This window comes from Aythya fuligula, chromosome 1 (assembly GCF_009819795.1).
Source record: "Aythya fuligula isolate bAytFul2 chromosome 1, bAytFul2.pri, whole genome shotgun sequence".
In the NCBI taxonomy this organism is placed as follows: Eukaryota; Metazoa; Chordata; class Aves; order Anseriformes; family Anatidae; genus Aythya; species Aythya fuligula.
Genome location: NC_045559.1, coordinates 110,842,495 through 110,862,106, shown reverse-complemented (window position 1 = coordinate 110,862,106; position 19,612 = coordinate 110,842,495). Strand labels below are relative to the sequence as shown.

Below are 19,612 nucleotides of genomic sequence, written 5' to 3'. Positions count from 1 at the left end.
TCACACTGAATTTGTTTGTGGTTTCTAGGCAGTCAGTAAGTGCTGAAAATTTATGTGTTTGTAATGTAATAGAGAAATGTTCTAATCAACTCATTTTCTTCTGCATTTATTTTATTAAACAACAAACACAGGACTTTCCAAGGCTAAAGAACTAGGACTGGAGGTGTTCCATGCAGGCACGGCCCTGAAGGATGGCAAAGTGGTGACTAGTGGAGGAAGAGTCCTTACAGTAACTGCTGTTAAAGAAGATCTAATGACAGCACTGCAAGAAGCCAACAAGGGAGTAGCAGCCATAAATTTCAAGGGTGCCATTTATAGGAAGGACATTGGTTATCGGGCTATAGCTTTCCTGAGTCAATCCAGGTAGATATCTGAAATACTTGAAATGGAAATAACTGATATAAAAGGGACTTAAAGACATCACTAGTTTACATTAATAAACTGATGTTGATTGTGCGTAACTCTAGACAAGTTTTAACTGGCATCCCTGTGAGCAGTCTAAGCAGGACCAGCCAAGGAAGGAACAGGCTTTTTGTTAACTCTTTGATCCACGCACTTAATTCCCTAAGTTGGGATTAAGCTGCAGTGGCGAGCACAAGTAACTTGTGCTGTCTGTGCTATGTCTGCTTTATGAAAGGTGAACTTCTGTTTCTTAGACCCTGAACCATAGCTTTTGCTCTAAATTTGTTGTTGAAAAGTCTAACGTTAGTATCATGAAATGGATGCATGAACGAAGTTTGAGCTATTTTACTGGTTCATTTTAGAGTCTCTAGGAACAGTAAAATGGTCTTGAATCACCTACTTATTGAGATATGCATAATACTATAATAGCCTGCAAAAAAATAGGTAGAATGTATCATTCTTTTTTATTATTATTCTTTTTATTTTCACAGTATTTGGTTTAACGGTCTTGAGAGAGCATATTTTTTTAAAGCAGCATGTCCTACTGTGCCTCTGATGTTACTGAGAATTTCTTGCAAAATTTTTGACTCATTTTTACCTAATATAAAGCCTATCTGCCTGTTTATTCTCCAGTTAGCTCAAAACGTAACTTTTGATAGTAGCTTACTTTGTAGTCTTTGAAGCATACCAGCAAGTTTTTAATTTTTGCTAACAGTGTATACTGATTAGTTTATTGTAAAATTATAATCAATAAATTTACTAAATGAACAAGGGTGTTCCTACCTGGTCTTCTTTTTCAAGTACTGTGCATCTCTTGAGAAATTTATGTGAAGATAAGTAATTGGTATTTGTATTGACATTGTGTGAGAAGAGGATACTTTAATTAATAGTTCTCTAAAGCACTGAGTTCATGGGCCAGGGCCACATTCAGGAAGGTTGATGATTGGCCCTGTAAAGCTGGGGACGCCTTCTCTTGGCAGTTTGGCAGGACTAATGCAGTCCTATGCATTTCTCTCTGTGGAAATATCCAAAATATTTATTTAAGAAAAAAAAAAAAAAAACTCTCCTTTTAAACAATCAAAGTAAATACCATGCTTTTAAAAATAAGGTGAAATTATGTCAAGTATTGATTATTTTCAGACTGAAAGGGGCTGGCTCTGGTCACTTGTTATTGCAGGGTAAGATTTTTTGGAGTCTTATTCACAGGCTGAACTGCTGCTGCTTGTAATTATTTTCCTCTTGCAAATTTTCGAGCAGTGATATAATGTGTGTGCAGCTACCTTTGTATTTCCTTGATAGCACAGCTCTTGTTTCATTGTACCTGTAATTAAAAGTCATTAATCTTGTGATCTCCAAAACAAAAAGGTCACTCTGTGAACAGGGGAACAGACAAATTGCATGAAAAAAAAAAAAAAGTTGGTTTTGTGGTGGTATCATTCCAGGTTATAAGGAGAGACAACTTTAAGCTGCAGTTGTTAAACTCTCAAAGTGTCACAGAGGAATATTGACTTACTTTGCTTTTGAAAAGCTATCTGAGGTGTTCTGATTTAGCACTGTTTTTTGTATACATTTTGTTGTGACCATAGGAACAACACTACTGATGTGTCAGCATCCATCCCAGGGATTCAAACCCTACAAAACCTGATCCATTTACATTGTTGTTGCTTTTTTTTTTTTTTTTTTTTTTTTTTTTTAAATCATGGTATATTACTGGATATCATATGGTATTTTTGCTCTGATACTGTCTTCAGTATACCTGGAAATATTTGAATACTGCTTACAGCAAACAATCTGTAGTGCAAATCCATGAAATTTTGTATCTTTGGTACGATACTCCCTGTCTTCAGGTATATGTGTGAGGTCAGGTTCCAAACAGGAAAAAGATTAACCTTTGAGTCATTGAGCCTGCCTGACACGAATACTGCAATACTTAGAAATTATTTTATATGATCAAAGTTAATGTGCATGTAGGAGAACATAGATGATACTTGAAAAACTTCATTGACAGCAGAATAAGATTCTGAATGGTTAATCTCCTTAGTGAAGCAATGGTATAAAGAAGTAATTAATATTTTAAAATGTGTTTGTGCATTTAGAAATCGATTGCCATAACAATTTTAACAATCTTTCAGAGGCCTGACTTACAAAAACAGTGGGGTAGACATCGCAGCAGGGAATACTTTGGTTCAGAAAATTAAACCCCTAGCTGCAGCCACGTCAAGGTCAGGTAAGAATTGTATCCTTTATTCCTGTTTCAGTCAGTTCATAGCAAAGAGTCTTATGAGAGAAAAATAGAGAGACATACACACACACACACACACATGCAATAAGACATTTCTTAGCAGTCATAGTATTTCCAGTCATATTTGTCTCTCTCAGTATTTAATCAAGCTCAGTTTTAAGATGACCACACTTACCGTATTCTAACCACTCTTAGCAACAAGGACTGTAAGCAGTAGTAACAACGAGAAAGGGGAATTCCATTGGGAAAATGCCTAGTTATCCTTTCCTAGAAAGCAGCAGGCTTCAAACTGTTCCCACAATTCCTTTTCTGTTTTTCAGAAAAATGCTAAATGCAAGGGCGATGTATATCAGTCTCAGTAATTATTGAATGTTCAGTTACAAAGTTTTGGATTTTTAGCTTTAAATAGTAATGAAGTTAAAAAACAACAACAACAACAAAGCAAACTTAAGAGGATTAGGAGCTTCTGTGTCTCTGTGAAGAGGCTGTAAATGTCAGAGGAAAGTCTCCTGGTGACAACTCAAAGTCATGTTGAGAGATTACAGAGAGAATTAGCTAATGTGCTGGAGATCCTGGAGAAACCCATGAAAATAAAAGTTTAGTATTTTCTCCTATTTCTTCTGTCTGGCAGGCTGCAATGCAGAGCTTGGAGGATTTGCTGGCCTCTTTGATTTGAAAGCAGCTGGTTACAAAGATCCTATCCTGGTATCTGGAACCGATGGTGTTGGCACAAAACTCAAGGTAATGTGAAAATCCATGTAAAGCAAGGAAAACAGTACAAAGGGGAAACTGCTTAATCACACCACTGTCCATGTTTTATCATAAAATATGAGTTATGTTTAGAAATACTTATTTGTATTTCTAAAAAGGGAATGAAAAATGAAATTGCCCTCCTACACATAAAATAATTTAATATACGTATAACTTTCAGCATGTAAATAGCCTTATTGGAACAGATGCTTAAAATAGCTCATTTTTAGTATTAAGTGCTTAGCCAGTACACCATTTCACTGAGGAAGAACCTCCATCCTCAAAAAGGTTACTCATGGGGAAAACATTCAATTATACGGTTGCTGTGGAGTAAATGCAAACTGCAATGAAACCCTTTCCAGTTCAGTCTCCTTCCGTGAAGTTTGTTTTGTACTTCCCGACTGATAAAGTAACAACTCCTAAAATAAAATTTTAGGAGAGGCTCATGGAAAGGATAATATCTGGAGCTGCTCCTCAGAAAGCCTCTAGAGGAACCGCATGCTTTTGATCCCCTTCCATTGCAGACTCTGCTTGTGTTTCAGTTTCTGTAAGCTAACAAACAGGTTCTCTCGCTGTGTTTTGCAGATTGCACAAGTGTGTAAGAAACATGACACTATAGGTCAAGACCTGGTTGCTATGTGTGTCAATGACATCCTGGCTCAAGGCGCAGAGCCCCTCTTCTTCCTTGACTATTTTGCCTGCGGTAAACTTGACGTTGAAGTGGCTCAGGGGGTCATTGCAGGAATAGCTGAAGCATGCAAAAAGGCAGGATGTGCTCTTTTGGGTATGAACACGCTTTTTCTTTAAAGGGTGTGAAAGGCCGTATGCAATCTCTGTATAATTGCTTTAATGTGGTTGTTTTCTGGCTCTATTAAAGAATCTCAGAGGTGTAGAAAAAAAAGGTTCACATGTCCCTGCTTTCAGAGAACATGATCTCTGCCCACTGGAAGGAGACGGTACTTTACAAATGTTGCCTTAGCTCAGGAAGTTGCATATAAATTTTCTTATTCCCATCTTTTCATTTAACTTTGCAACTATAACTGCTACCTAAAAAACCTAAGAACTAGTATTAAATGTCTTTTAATACTTCATGTTTTTCAAGTAGATTTTGAAAACATGCCAACTAGGTTTCTGGGTTTTTTATCCTTTATCCTAAAGGAAATCCTAAAGTTTTCCTTGAAACGAGATTTGTATGTGTTGCTGTGCATGCACATGTCCCTGTGTGTGTACACATTATCCTTTGAAACTCTTGGCTGATTTTAACCAAATCTGTCAGGAAGGGTAGAGATCTCCCAGGCATGTAATGTCCACAAGCCTCATAAAACTTGAAAACCAGAAAAATACCCTTATCGATGAAGGAAAAGCTTCAGTTGGAGCTCAGTTCTTAAGACACAGAAGTTCAGAAATAAGTGAATAAACCAGGTTTCATTAGTTACAGTAGTAGCAAAACTACTTGTCTGTTGCAGACATACTGAAGATTTATATTTGAAGCTCTTAAGACTCAAATTTGAGCATTTCCCTTTTCAGCCCTACAATAAAAGCACACAGTACGTTTTACTAACAAATTATATATGTATTCTGTTATACAGTAATCTAGTAATCTGTGAAAATAATACAAGATTTCAATTCATAAAAAATAACAACTTTAAAACTGTTCAACTCTAAAAATATTTGTAGGTCAGTGAAAAAGACATTGTTTTGTTTACACCTTTAGTTTATAAAAGGAATACAACGCAGGGTTAAATTTTAATGCAATGAAATTTTTAATCCCAAAAATATGTTTCCTTGTATAGTTTTCCCTTTTATAAAAAAACTACTTGGAGAATTATCCTAATTTTTCAAAAAAGGCTTTTGATTTGAGAATAAAAGTAACAGATCAAGTTATCTTACTTTATGTACCACTTGATAACTGGTAATAGTGTAACTGTCCCTTTTTTTTTTTGGCTCCTTTAAAAAAGTTGGCAACAAAAGTGTGTTCTGAGATTATCTTATTTTAAAGGAGTTTACATGCTTCGAACAAGGGGCTATTTATGTTATGTTTTATATTTTTTCTGCATGAGCTGTTTGCCAGTTTTATGTTTGTTTTAGTAGTCTCTCAGTTTATCAAATATAATCAATCCATTCATACTTCAGCATAAGTACATGTTAGGTGAAATCTTACGATGAAATTACTTACTGAAATTTGAAGATTTTACTTCCAGTTGGAAGACTTTAAAACTACAAAGGGTGTTGTTCATTTGTAAATTAATACCATAAAATAATACCTCCAAAATTGTAAATGGGTTGGTGAATATCCTTTTTGTGCTAACATAAAAATAAGTTGGAACTCATAAAGAAAACAGTCGTTATTTGCTTCCCAAAATTTATGGCACTCTCAGAAGGAAGGGACAGAGTGGATGCAGTAACTGAATCCAAAGCAGAAACACTTTTCTGTGGCCTCAATCATTAAAATAAATTTCAGTTTGGGCTCCAGCTTAACACATTCATTTTAGTGTGCACACACTGAGCATGTCGATGTACAGTATCACCTCATAAAAGTCTTGTCTATAACATGTTCCTGAATTCTTACCTTGTATTTCTGCACTAGCTGAATATTCAGCTCAAACACCTTAAGCTCATCACACCACTAAATAGTGCAGTACTGAAGGACACATCTAAAAGTTTGGTTTTGCACAAATGTTATTAAATATGGTTTTAAACAAATATATCTAAGCAAGTGAAACTTCTCAGCATGTACTTTGATGTTAAAGTTGGTTTTAGCAGTGTAGAGTAGAAACCTGGAAAAGGTTCCAGAGAATCTAGCACTGAGCAGCAGTCAAACATTGAGCAGCCCTTTCAGTAAAGAAACTTCTCCTAATATCCAGCCTGAACCTTCCCTGGTGCAACTTGAGTTCATTTCCCGTCGCCTTATCACCAGGTGCTTGGGAGTATGAGGTAGTAGTGTGAAGATGGCTGTTCAGAGAACTTTGGAGTGAGCAGTGAATGCTCATTTCATGTATTAAACACAGCAATTTTGTCTTGTTAGACTGAATGAGATGTGACAGGCAGAACAGTGAAGACCATCAGCTTATACCTGAAGGGCACTAATGGAACCTGTGTTGGTGCATGTAGAGAGAGGGAATGCTGTCTGAGCATTGTTACGCATTTTTATGCAAGCTTGGAAAATTACCTTTTCAAACTGCATTCTGAATGAGGTCAGCCAGACAAAACATGGCTTTCAGGACAAAACACAATGATGTTCTCATAATCGGGATGAGTAGAATGACCTACACATTTTTTTCAGTGACATGGATAGCTAGGAAAGGCTCGCTGTTAGGGGTGTTCTCCCAAAAGAGTCTATAAACCTCAGATGTCTAGAGCCGTGGTGATAATGGCGCCCAGGTTGTGGGCAGGAGTGGCAGACAGAAGAGTAATATATGCAAAATCTTTGTGGAGGCAAGTGAAACTAATAGCTGTATCACACCTTTGAGGTTCTTTAATGAGTTTCTTGTATCTTGTAAGTCTTTAATGGAGAATGTTAAACCTGGCAGAAATTTGGAGATAAGAAGCACTAGCCCACTAACCATGTGCTTTGATTTTAAAATGTGAATGCACGGCAATGTGATACTCTTCCTCAGAGTGAGGGAGGAAAGGCTCTTTCCCAGTTTGCTTGCTCAATTAGAAGGCCTGTGATAAATGTGTGTTTTTAATTACTTTTAATGTTTGTCTAACTAAAAAAATCTCCATCCGTTAATGCCTTATGAGTCTAAAACTTTTAAAAAAATGCATGTGCACTGGTCCAAGTGTTTTCCAATAGCCCCTTCACTTTTTTTTTTTCATTCTCACAGGAGGAGAAACTGCTGAAATGCCAGGCATGTACCCCCCTGGAGAGTACGACCTAGCAGGCTTTGCCGTCGGTGCAGTAGAGCGAGGGCAGATGCTGCCCCAGCTGGAGAGAATTGCTGATGGGGACGTGGTTATTGGAGTGGCTTCTTCTGGGGTTCACAGCAACGGGTACAGCCTCGTAAGGAAGATTGTTGAAAAGTCATCATTAGACTTCTCTTCTCCAGTTGGCGTATCTGGTGATCAGACATTAGGTACTGTTTGTAACGCAGTTTCTTTGCTTGTACTTCTGAACAGGCAAATGCACACTATTGTTTTGCCTGTGCCTTTGCTTATAACTTTGCTAAAGCACTGGAAAAATTACTCGATTCTCAAAGATTTTCTCATCTTTTTTTTTTTTTCCACGTATGCAGGAAAGAAATGAAGGTTGGAGAGAAATAACTAATTGTATGCTAAAAGTGGTAGACATGGTGTAATGTAACGCTCACTACTATCCATCAAATTATTACTTGGAGTTTTCCACAATTTCATACTGATTAACATTTCTTTCTGCGCTTTAACTCGTCTTATTTCATCTTCTTTCATCTACAGGAGATCTCTTGTTAACCCCAACTAAGATCTACAGCAAGACTTTGCTGCCTGTCCTTCGCTCAGGCCACGTGAAAGCCTATGCCCACATCACTGGAGGAGGCTTGCTGGAAAACATCCCCCGAGTTCTCCCAGAGTCCTGTGGTGTCGTTTTAGGTGAGATAAAAAGAAAAGCTGTAGAAACATCTGCGTGTTAATACGGATCAGTGTGGAAGCCTGTGTGCACGGGACTGTATCGACTGACTTGCACTGTCTAGAAATCAGTTTGCTTTCTCTTTGTTGTTATAGCCAGTCAAAACATGTTGTAGTCTTAGGACTTCTGTCTACTGAATTCGCTTCCCTGGATTGGCTTTCTTAAGGGCTCTATCCATACTTTAACAAATAAAACAAGTTTAAAAGCAACACAAAGTGAATTGTCACCATTTTCAATAATCTGCAAAATTACTGATAATTAAATGACATTCATGAAGCTTTGGATTGGCATTCAGGTATGGTTACTGGCTCAGGTGGATCTCCTGCTATTCAGCAGACTTAAATTAATCCTCACCACAGTCTCATCAGGTATGCTAGAAAGAGAAGCAAAGTATGAAAAGGTATATGACTTATTGTAGGTTATGCAGCGTTCAGGTGGGTTGTAGAATAAAATAAGGGAACTACAGTTGAGTTCTGTAGCCCAGAACTGTACATAAATCATCCTTCCACTTGTCACTAAATATAACATGAAGAAAGAAACCTACTGTCTTTGGAGTTCCATTACAGCAGCTAATCCAAAGCATTTCTTGTGATGCTGTAAATCACCTTTACCTTGTTGGATCTGGAGAAGTGTGAGGCTTTTGCACCAGTTTTATGGCTGTTGTTCTTGTACGATAGTTTTTCTAGAAGCAGGGCTGTCACCGTGGAGAAGAGGATTTTCCAAGTACTGCCTTAGAGCCTATTTTTAATTACTCGTTAATGGTTTGCAGTGGAGCGATGTGATTAATTTCCTCCCTGAGTGACACTTTTTGCTATTCCCAAGCCTTGTTCAGTAAGGAAGGAAAAAACATCCCGTTTCCCTGCATGAAAGCTCATATCACTCAAGCTAATGCTGTTGTGGGACTTAGTCTGCGCTTTACATCTGGATTTTGCCTTTCAGTACTCTAAATAATTTTAGTTTTTTGTACATAGGTAGTGGCTTCCTCTCTTCATTTGTATTTTCAAATCTCTTCAGATGCTCTTAGCTGGAAGATTCCTGAAATATTTTGTTGGCTCCATAAAGAAGGGAACCTCTCTGAGGAGGAAATGACTCGGACGTTTAATTGTGGGATCGGTGCCGTCTTGATCGTTCAGAAGGAGATGGCTCAGCAGGTCCTCAAGGACATCCAGAAACACGAGACAGCCTGGCTGATTGGAAGGGTTGTCTCCCTGCAAAAAGGTTACTAGATTTTTATTTTCCTTGAAAAAAAATGAAGAACTAAATTACTTAGCTGGTGCATCTCCATGGAATTTCACTGAGATTCCATTCACTGAACTATTAATTGGGACCTCTCTGGCTTTAGTGCATGGGATATTAAAATGACAGTCCTCATGACTTCTGTCTTGGTCTATAGAACACGTGCTTAGCACTGTCAGATGTCACCAGCACTATAAATAAATACTGAGAAGTAAAGCAGTGCCACTAGTCTCTTTTCACTAGTACTTTTCTCCTCTTTGTTTCTCACTTTGTTTATCTCTTTTTTTTTTTTTTTTTCCCTTTCTGTGTGTTCAGGTTCTGCCCATGTTAAAGTCCACAATCTGCTTGAAGCCTTGCGAGCAAATAGGTCGCTGTCTGTGCACAGCCATATCCAAGGCAAAATCCAAACAAACAAAGTGAAGGTTGCTGTCCTTATCTCTGGAACAGGTGAGAGTTTATATTCTTTACTGCAGGGTAAAACAGACTATTGAAAAAGGAACTTCAACTCAGAATCAGAATCTCTCGAAGTCCTTGCAAGTCTCCACAGCAACTTTGCTAGGCTTCTGACAGGCTTTTGGTGCTCAGTCCCAGGCAGAATAGATTTTGCCCTAGGAGTATTTTCAATCAGAAATAGAACGATCTTTACCCTCTGCTGAAAACTGGCTATAAATTGCACGTATTCATTTTATCTACAAATTTCTGCATGTTTTAGGTTCAAACAACCAGTGCGTGTTGCACTATAGGGGCAGCACCTTTAATTTACACACAGATCAGTGTCCTGTTGCCCCCTAGTCACTTCCAGGGTTTCCAGCATTCTCACTTGGTAAGAAATAAACCATCATTCCAATTCCAGAAACTACAGTTTACATACTCAATTGCTAGTAAAAGCCCTGTAGACTCCAGGTGTCAAATTCATTTCCCAGTAAGGTCAACAAATAAAGGATTATTGTTAACTTCAGTATCTTTTGGATTGGGTCTCGCCCACACTGCTGCTTATTTAAAACCCCTGCTAGCTGTTAACTGTATTTATTCCCCAGGAATGGTTTGATATTCATTAATTATTTTTTCACTCAGGCACAAACCTGGAAGCCCTCATAAACAGCACAAAGAAGCCCACCAGTTTCGCACAAATAGTTCTTGTTGTTTCTAACAAAGCTGGTGTGGAAGGGTTAAGGAAAGCTGAAAGAGCTGGTATTCCTACAAAGGTAAGTATTTCTCATCTTTTTAAAATTAACCTTCGTTAGCTCTGACTACAGTAGAAGGGCACTGTGAAATAATTACTTTAACTGAGTAAGAGACGATTTCAAAAGTCTTAGTGCTTTATTTTCTGTTCTGTCATGAATTTCGTGCCCTTGGGCATATGACCTAACATGGGAAGCAAATTACTTCCTATTTTCTATTTCCTATTTACTAGTAATCCTGATGGTGTTGGGCATGGTCATTGTCTTAAACCAGTGCAAATCTTCTACAGTCGAAACTTTGCCATTTATTTAAGTGTAGTGCATTTTCACTAAAGTAACAAGGTATTTTATCCGAACTGATATTTAGAATTAGATGCTAAACAGGCATGGTAGCTCACTGGAATGAAATTAAGAGGTCAGACTCAATGAGACCTTCCACTGTCTCCCTTGGCATTGCTCCAGGCTCTTCAGGGCTCATTCAGAGCACACTGGGTTTCCTTTAAAGTTACTGGATCCATTGCTGCATGGCTTTGCCCTTTCTGTGGCCATGTGCATTAAGGATGTTAATCGATACTGTTCTGACTTAGCATTTTACAGTCACTTTACACTGATAACTGCAGGTGATATGGAAGATGTGGCCCCAAGGCACGCTTTACTGTTAACTGGAATCGTAGCAGGATCTGGTTGTTAGCACTGCTGTCTCCTGTTTGGGAGTACAAACAGATCACAAGTAAAGTATGTCCGTGATAGGCAGGTGAAGGACACACATATAATGAGGGGAAGAATATACTGGAGGGATGATGATCTCAGTGGTTAAGACGGAAAGTGAGTGGCAGAACAGAGGCACTGAGGTGTATAAGCTTTACCACTTCTTACCTGGTAGCTTGTAGCAGAGTTCAGACCAGTGTTGATCTGGGCTCTATTTCTAGTGCCCCCTGCCACGTTTTCAGCTAGCCAGTTCTGCTTTTTCAAAACCACTTCATGATATTTAAATGTGCTGACATGGTAAATCTTGGAGGGATTAACGGGTTACTTTTATTTAAAAGACAACAAATGCTTTAAGCTAAGTAGTACTTAAAACTAAGTTCTTAAAACTAATCATGTTTTAAGTTGAAATCATTCTAAGACTTTAGATTGTCTTAATGACCTATATTTGTAGTTTGTTCAACTGTGTCCAAATACTGGGCCTACAACCGTAGGCCTAGTAAAATAAAACTGTTTTTCTGCTCCATACTAATAGGAATAAAGACTGGTTATTTGCCTGTTAGCTGTATGCGTTTTTCAAGTGCTCTTCTTGCTGTGTATGTGCACCCAACTGTAGCCATGTGTGGAGATCTACTTGTTTTTTGCTTATTACTCCAGAGCACCATTTCATTCTGTTCTTAGGGCTTTTAGATTACATTAACCCCGGGCCCGTGTTTGTTCCCCTTTTGGGTTGTCACAGGTTATCGACCACAAACTGTACGAAAGTCGCACTGCATTTGACAGTGCAGTTGACAAAGTCCTGGAAGAATTCTCAGTTGAGCTGATCTGCCTTGCTGGGTTTATGCGAATACTGTCAGGTCCTTTTGTCAAGAAATGGGAAGGTAAGCACAGTGTATTTCTATATGCATTACAAATATTAACTTTATATATTATCCTCAGGAAAAAAAGAAAATGGAAAATACAGAAAGGGCCAATATTAATTCTGGGTTTGCAGGAAACTAGTCTTTTCCCATCTGGTAAGGAAAGGGTTGAAAGAAAGCCCCACAGAGGCTTGAGGAAGCCAAGTGCAAAAGCATCTCCTTGTGGTCTTTGATTTATTAGAAAATCTTTGTAAAGTAAGGCAGTAAAACTTCAGACCTCTGCAAACACGAGGCGTTCAGCCAAGCTGTTGCCTAAGCAGTAAGGGGTGGTGAGTGTTCAGCCTTCCTCTGACAGATGGGTATCTTTGGCTGCAGGTTAACCTGCAGAGCTAGGCAGCGATGTGCAGTCCCTGGTAATGAGCTCTTACCAACTTGGTGAGACATCCCGGGAGCTGTGTAAGTCTGGGGGCAGCTCTTGTTTGAGGTGTTCCCAGTGCCTCCATTCTGGCCATCTTTTACGATCTTGCCAGTTCTTTGTTAAAGGCTGATAACACCTCTGTCAGTGGTCAGTCTCCCTCCCTGAGCTGTTACGTTCCTTTTCTTATCTCTTTGTTCCTTCTGAATCACACAGGGGCAGCTGCCTCTCTCACTCTCTGCTCTACGTTCATATGGTGACTTTTGTGTTACTCTGGGTGTGTCTATAGCACAGACCTTTTACACCTGAGCTACTCGTCAAACCCCTATTTAAAATCAGTAGAGCAAAGGAGGTTCCTAGGAGGCAATTCATTTTGTGCTAAAGCTGTCGACTAACCTAAGTCAGATGAATTTTGTTTCTCTTCATTACGGAGTCCAGAAGACCTAGCAGTAAATGTCTGCGTTGTACACAGCTGCAGTTAGGAGAGAGAAATCCCTCACTAGATGAGATGTATGGTGACAGGGCACTTACAGCTCTGATGATTGCCCTGTGCAGTGCGGGACTTGTATTATGCTTAGGACTAACCTGAGAGCAAAAGTTAAGACCCTTCAAGTACAGGATGTCTGCACTGGTTAGTTCATTTTTTTAAATATCCAGCACTGAACTGAGGTTGAAAACAGACACCTACCTGAGCTCTGACCAAGAGTATCCATCAGGTAGGGCCTAGATATGAGCTCAGACACTCAGTTCAGCTTATGTCTGTGCCAGTTAACAGCAGTCTGTGTACAATTCAGACCTTGCCCTGCCTGTGCAGTGGCTCATCTAAGTTGTCTGGAACCAATCGATTCTTGTTGCTGCTGGAAAGCTGTTGCCTTTCCTTTCTCCAGCAGTTACAAGGACACAGACCTAAAGTTAGTTGTGAAACTCCTCTCGGTGCTTAGTGGCCCTGGAATGTTAGCTGTGAATTCTGACAGAAAGGGCAGATGTAAAGGAGTAAACAAACGGAAAGCTGCTTTCCTTTGGAGCAGGTTCTGATGGTACTGTAAGGAGAAACGGAGGAAACTCCGACAAAAGTGGAGAGAGTAATTTGCAGCTCACAGTCCTCAGTACTTTTTTGCTCAAGCAGGGAGATGCTGATGCATAAAACTGCATATTTCTGAGGTACAAAGCCAGATCGGTCAATACATTTGCCTCTAAGTTTTGCAGGTCAAAACCTGCGTGAGTTCTTGCAGTGGGAGTGCAGGTTTTGTATTGCACTGCCCAAAATGGCCTTCACTTCACATTACAGAATTATCCGAGTCTATTTCAGTACGCCGCTGCCTCCGCCAGCATGTGTCAGCTCAGCCTTCCTGCGTGGCATTTAGGAGGTGCTCAGTGAATCCTGATGACACGCAGCCCTCCTGAGCAGGAGGCATGGAGAGGCAGCGGGGGCGCAGCACACCGCGCTATAAATAGCCCTGGTGGTCATTTTCTTTTTAATCTTACGAGGGGTTGTACTGAAGCTAAGAGAAGATGCAGCGCTGCTAAGCACCTTTTGACTGCCCTCCGGTCCGGCGTTGGCAGGACAAGTTGTCGCAGGCATATTAGGAGCAGGCAGGGAAAGCGTGCCAGAAGAAAGAAAGCGTTCTGGTGGTTTAACTGGGGCTTTGCTCTAGCAGTGATAGCCACTGTCTCCTGCCGTACAGCTAGGCAGGAGCTAAGGCTGATGCTTTCTCTTTTCAGGAAAACAGTAAGGTGCAGGCTTCCCAGGGCTCTGACAACAGCCCCACCTGGCCGAGCATTAAAGGTTACATTACCCATTTCAGGCTCTCCTGGCCAACTTTCCGCATGGAAAGTAGAAGTGGTAGACAGGTGCTTGTCCAAAGGGCACAGCGAAGGACTCCTCTTTGAGCAGCTGTTGTCTTTCATTAAACCTAAACAGGTGTGGGGGAAAAGGCCTGGCTAAAGAATTTTTGCCTCGTCACAGGAGGCTGTGAACATCATTTGAACCCACGCCAAGTTTCTTGGGGGTATTGAGTTTGTAAGAAAGAGGATTGGGCTTGTGAGGAAAGAAGAGAAGAACAAGATGTAGAGGGAAAGGACAGTGTTTTGTTTTGTTAAAAAAAAATATATATATATATTAATTATTCACTGGAGAAGTATGTTTCAGACATGGAGTTAATTGTACCTGATTGCTGTGTCTGATTTATTGAAAGGGCAAGGCATTCTGACATGCTTTGAGCTGGTTACCTGTCAGTAACATCAAAAATAGCACGTGCTATTTTTTATCAGTTAATGCTTAGAAAAATCTTTTTCAGTGTACGTTGTTCCTCTGTTGATTATTGATACTTTGAACACTCTGATAAGTCTGAATGCTAAAAGGCAATGACCTCACTTACTCCTTTCTAGGAAAAATATTGAACATCCACCCGTCCCTGCTGCCTTCTTTCAAGGGAGCAAATGCCCACAAATTGGTGTTAGAAGCTGGCGTCCGAGTCACAGGCTGTACAGTACACTTCGTAGCTGTAAGTACTTCCTTCCTCCACGCTTCATAATTCACAGGTCTTAAGATTTCTATCTCGGAGCTTGTTTAGAAAACCCTTACAGCATCACACTTGATTACCTTTTCTCCTTTGTTCATTCATGCTGTTATTAGGCAATGTAGTGCTTTAGTTTGTTGTCCCTGGAGAAGGAACTGGAACTGAATACAGGAGTTAAAGCTTTACCTAAGTTAACTTCATTAAGTATTTCACTGCTGCCATTCCATCAGCTGCAGTGGGGTTACTAGTTCATATAATGCCTTGACTAACCCTAAGTTAGTACACAACATCATCTTCTTAGATTTTGTCATACAACCTTCCTTATTTGTTGCTTTCAAGAAAAAAAGAACAATGCAAATGGCACGGGAAGTCTAGATTTGTTAAGAAGTAATCCCATGTTTGTGTGAACAGATTAAAACTTCACAATTTATTTAAGTCCAAAACTATGAGAACAAAATCCCAAAGATCTCTCAACAGGGAAGATGTACATGTTTATCAGTTTAGGGAGGTTTTTTCCATCTTTTTTAATTCTCAGGGTTGACAGTAACTATTCTCTGGTCCTCTAATGCATTCTTCAGATTATCCTCTGCTTTTCCACTGCTCCTGAAATCTGTTTTCCCATTTGCTTTCCCTTGGAAGATGAAAAACTGTTTTTTCCAGTCAGAAAAAATGCATTCCTTTCTGCAAAACATGACCGTTGCTTTCTGTGTGGCAACGTCCGGAGAAACAATAACTGAACAGCAGGGATCTGCCTCGTTAACATGCACAAGAAAGATCTGCTGGGTCCTCTAGTCCAGCTCTGTGCCAAAGCTGGCTAATTCACTTTTCTGAATTGAAATGTCGTAATTTTGTCCAATTTAGCCTATCATGTCCTCAGTTAACATGGCTTTTGTTTTCTGCAGCAGAAACGTTACTCAGCACCTCTTTTTCTTTGAAACCTACGCTTCTGATAGTTCCTCACAGGCCAGCATGTGTGTGTCAATATCTTTTCTGCATTCCTCACGTTAGCCTATTTTCACGTTTCCTGTAATAACGTAATGATAAACAGATCCCTGAGACAGCTGGATCGTGTCAATTGCTACACATCCATGCCCCTCTCTCTCCTCCTCCAACCATACAGACTCTGGCTGTTGCTTTTGCAGGAGGAGGTTGATGCTGGAGCAATCATTTTCCAGGAGGCAGTTCCTGTTAAGGTCGGTGACACAGTGGAGACCCTGTCTGAACGGGTGAAGGAGGCTGAGCACCGAGCTTTCCCAGCTGCCCTGCAGCTTGTCGCCAGCGGGGCGGTACAGGTGGGGGACGCTGGCAAGATCTGCTGGAAGTAAGAGCAGCAAGTCCATGGAGCTCCTCGGGTGGTACAGCTGAGGTGCATTAATTGATCAAAACAGAGGTCACAGTCTAATAACCTGCATTTACTTCACAACGTGTTTTCTGCAAAGGATTTACCATTTCATGCGCTCAGTCAAGTGGCTAAAGATTCAAAGTAAAATCCAGAGAAAGCCACAAATGGTTATGTTACGACAGGGGGCTGTTCTCAGTAGTTCCAGCTGCAGCTCTATTACGTGCTTCCTATTTACGGTCACTTCCTTGGTCAACATTTCAATTATCAATCATTTTCTTCACAAAAAAAAAAAAAAGAAAAGAAAAAAGGAAGAAAGGGAAAAAAAAAAAACAACACACATTTCTTGGTTAGAAACATCTAAACATGTGATCTGAGATTGACTTAAACATCACTTTCTCTCCAAACAGACCATACAGACTGTAACAGGGGATTCTCTTGTCACGTGTTGTAAAGTGTCTGTAAGGATAAGTAACAGCAGGTAGTAAACTGGAAGTGATGGCCGTAGGCAAAGACTCGACTCATAAAAATATATAGCCAAAATATATAGCCAAAACAAGAAAAATAGGCCTTACCCTTCCTGCAGATAACAAAGTGCACTTTTTTTTCCCATCTGGTTTCTGTTTCAATGCTGGTAGATTCTGTCTGGCCTAGATTCTGGATGTATCCAATAACTTCAAATATCAAACCTGCCGTCAGTCAGATCCTAGTAGAATTAAACTTCTGCTGACCACTTGCCTTCAAGGATTTCTATATGAATCCATACAGTCCACACATAAATTCTCCTCAGAGATTTGTTCAGAACCAAAAGGGTAAAGATTTTTTTTTTTTTTTTCTGAACGAGCAGAAAGGGAATTAGGTACCAGATAAAAATGTTTTCTTTCTTGGCTTGTGAGACATTCTTCAATTCTGCTGAAGTTAAGTGCCTGTATTCTGGGAACAGTATTTTCACCTAGAATAATACTGATACAAACCCAGGAAACGTTACAACTCTGAAAACACCTGGTTTTCTTTTAACGTGTTGTTATAGCTGTGAAAACATGTCAGTGTATTTACAAAAATAATCATTTTTGTCCCATACAAACCAAGTCGAGTATCTGCAGCCAATTATGTGTATTTTAGAACTACCCTTTACTACAGAAAAAAATGGTTTCTGTTCTGTGCACTGATGTCCTTATGGTAATCTCAATTTGGATTTGAAATAAAGTCTAATAAAATTAAAGACTTAAATGTATCAAAATCTTTCCTTGGATTTCCTTTTCCAAGGGTATAAGCTGAAGGAGTTTGTGAAAGAGAATCTACCTATGTCTGCAGTGCAACGACTGCAGATCAGTTTCTGAGGTAACAGACATGCAATCCTGCAAAAGTGAGTTGTAATTCCAGAGCGCGGTGACCTTACTGTTTCTGTGGCCAGATGGTCTGCGATGAAGAAGCGTGCTGACAAAATATTCCTGTCATCTTCTGTCACTGAGGATAAAGCTCAAGCGAATACAGTGGAAAATTACATGGTCAAATTTTAACGTACTTGTAAAAGGCAAAGAATAAAAGCTAAATCTTCATCACAGCATATTTTTCCGTACAAACCTACCTTTGCAGAAGAAAGTCGTCCCCACAGGCCAACTGTCCGCCAAGGCTTGCCGTCCGCTCTGACTCGAGGAGGTTGTATAAGAGGCAGGGAGTGTCCAGCTCTGCCTGAGGTGAAGTCTGCACAAGTTCAGTACTAGCCATGACACAGCACATCTCTTAGAAGTCAAAAAGAAATCGTTCCCAAATGAATTCACACATTGATGTTACTTGTTCCACCAGTGGTGAAACCACAACTCGTGCAGCATTGATAAAAACTGCTTGATCCCTGACAGGAGGGCCAAAAGCAGAGAACAAGGCAACCTCAAATCCAATACCCCAATCCATCACAGACATCTTGAGCAAGACTCTGGTCTTTTGCTGTCTAAGAACGCTGACAAATGGGATTTAAGCACCTATCCGCAGTTCTGCAAACTCATAAAAGGAAATTTAGTTGTGAACTGGCCCTTAGACTGCTAAAAAAAAAAAAAAGTCTGTAAAAAGAATAGATGAACGACCACACCCAGTCCCCGAGGGATGCCTCGAACACAGAGGAAGTTGTTTGATACTGCGGTGATAGCCTGGAGAACTGTGAGGGCACAATAGCAGGCGTCCTATTCTCTTTTAACAGTTTATTAGTTAGGTTTGAAACATCAGTCATGCTTGGTATGCAAGCCAAATAGTATACAACATTAAGTGAATATACAACATCGAGTTACAACACGGTTGTAACAGGCCAGGAGCAAAATAAGCAGCGTGTTTATCATAAATATTAACTATAAATACCAACCATTTGTTAATTTCTCCTTGTTACAGCTCTTCCTATTCCTCCTAGATCATGAAAATACACGTTCCTTGCACCCGCTGTTGGAGTGCAAAAGCCAAATACAGATTTCTGTGCAGAAACTGCAGAGCTTGCAGGCAAGAAGCTGAATTCCCCTTCCTCCCCCTTCCCTCCTGCACTGAAACAGCGCTAGCTACACATTAAATAAGTAAATACTTTGGATGCTTTAAATGGAGCTGACTCATGCTCTCAAACAGCCTGACATGGCCGAGAGCCAGTTGTGCAGTATGTCCCTTACTCGTACAGTACAAGCAATTCCAAAAGAACACTTTTTTGTTTGTTTTTCACTGCATCTGATGGCCGTTAGTGATCCCTCCCCTGGAAGTTCAGCTCTGGCTACTTCTTTTCTAGTTTTTTTCATGTAATTTCTTAGCTAGATTTCTTCCTCTCATTTATGTTACTTTGCATGCAAGTCATTATCCTGGCAGAGAGCTATAAAGCTTCCCACAGAAAAAGGTTTTATTTAACAGCAGTGATTCTTTGGGCCAAGCCAATCATGAAGTCAGCAGAAAGAAAAACTCAAGATTTTCCTGCCATGGCAAGTCAAGCTGAGGGTATCCTGCGGGTTTCACAGATGGAGGAAGAAAAATGTCTGAAAGCTAGTAACTATTTCTAGTCCCTCTGACCAATTTTCCACCCCTCAAGATCCAAAAGTTTTAATATGAAATTCTGGGAATGTGTGTCTGCTCCCCCTTTCGAGGAACAGGGCAAAGTGCCTAGAGTTACGTTCGGTGTGCACTGTTATTTTGTAGTGACAAATAATCCATGAAGGGCAGCTTGTTTCATTTTGTTTTGCCTTCAGAAAAGTCCCCTGCCTTGCTGGCGGTCGGCTCTTCTGCTGGCAGCTCACTAGATATCTCTATTTGTTAAGAGGGCCCACAAAGGGGTTTTCCTTCAACACTCATTTCCCTGCCCACTTTGGCCTGCTTAAAGGCACAACACCAGCTCAAAGA

At 40.0% G+C, this 19,612-nt stretch overlaps 1 protein-coding gene across 1 annotated transcript in view; it reads left to right on the top strand.

The window, feature by feature from the left end:
• The window catches only part of GART (phosphoribosylglycinamide formyltransferase, phosphoribosylglycinamide synthetase, phosphoribosylaminoimidazole synthetase), a 38,106-nt gene extending 20,632 nt beyond the window's left edge, over nucleotides 1–17,474 (top strand). Inside the window, exons 11-22 of the mRNA XM_032190896.1 lie at nucleotides 132–363; nucleotides 2,535–2,629; nucleotides 3,276–3,385; nucleotides 3,980–4,178; nucleotides 7,222–7,470; nucleotides 7,808–7,960; nucleotides 9,012–9,215; nucleotides 9,549–9,680; nucleotides 10,308–10,438; nucleotides 11,859–12,000; nucleotides 14,783–14,898; nucleotides 16,056–17,474. Of these exons, the coding sequence (XP_032046787.1) occupies nucleotides 132–363; nucleotides 2,535–2,629; nucleotides 3,276–3,385; nucleotides 3,980–4,178; nucleotides 7,222–7,470; nucleotides 7,808–7,960; nucleotides 9,012–9,215; nucleotides 9,549–9,680; nucleotides 10,308–10,438; nucleotides 11,859–12,000; nucleotides 14,783–14,898; nucleotides 16,056–16,238 (1,946 nt within the window). The 3' untranslated portion in view covers nucleotides 16,239–17,474. The remainder of the gene's footprint in view (nucleotides 1–131; nucleotides 364–2,534; nucleotides 2,630–3,275; nucleotides 3,386–3,979; nucleotides 4,179–7,221; nucleotides 7,471–7,807; nucleotides 7,961–9,011; nucleotides 9,216–9,548; nucleotides 9,681–10,307; nucleotides 10,439–11,858; nucleotides 12,001–14,782; nucleotides 14,899–16,055) is intronic.
• Nucleotides 17,475–19,612: the final 2,138 nt, after the last annotated feature.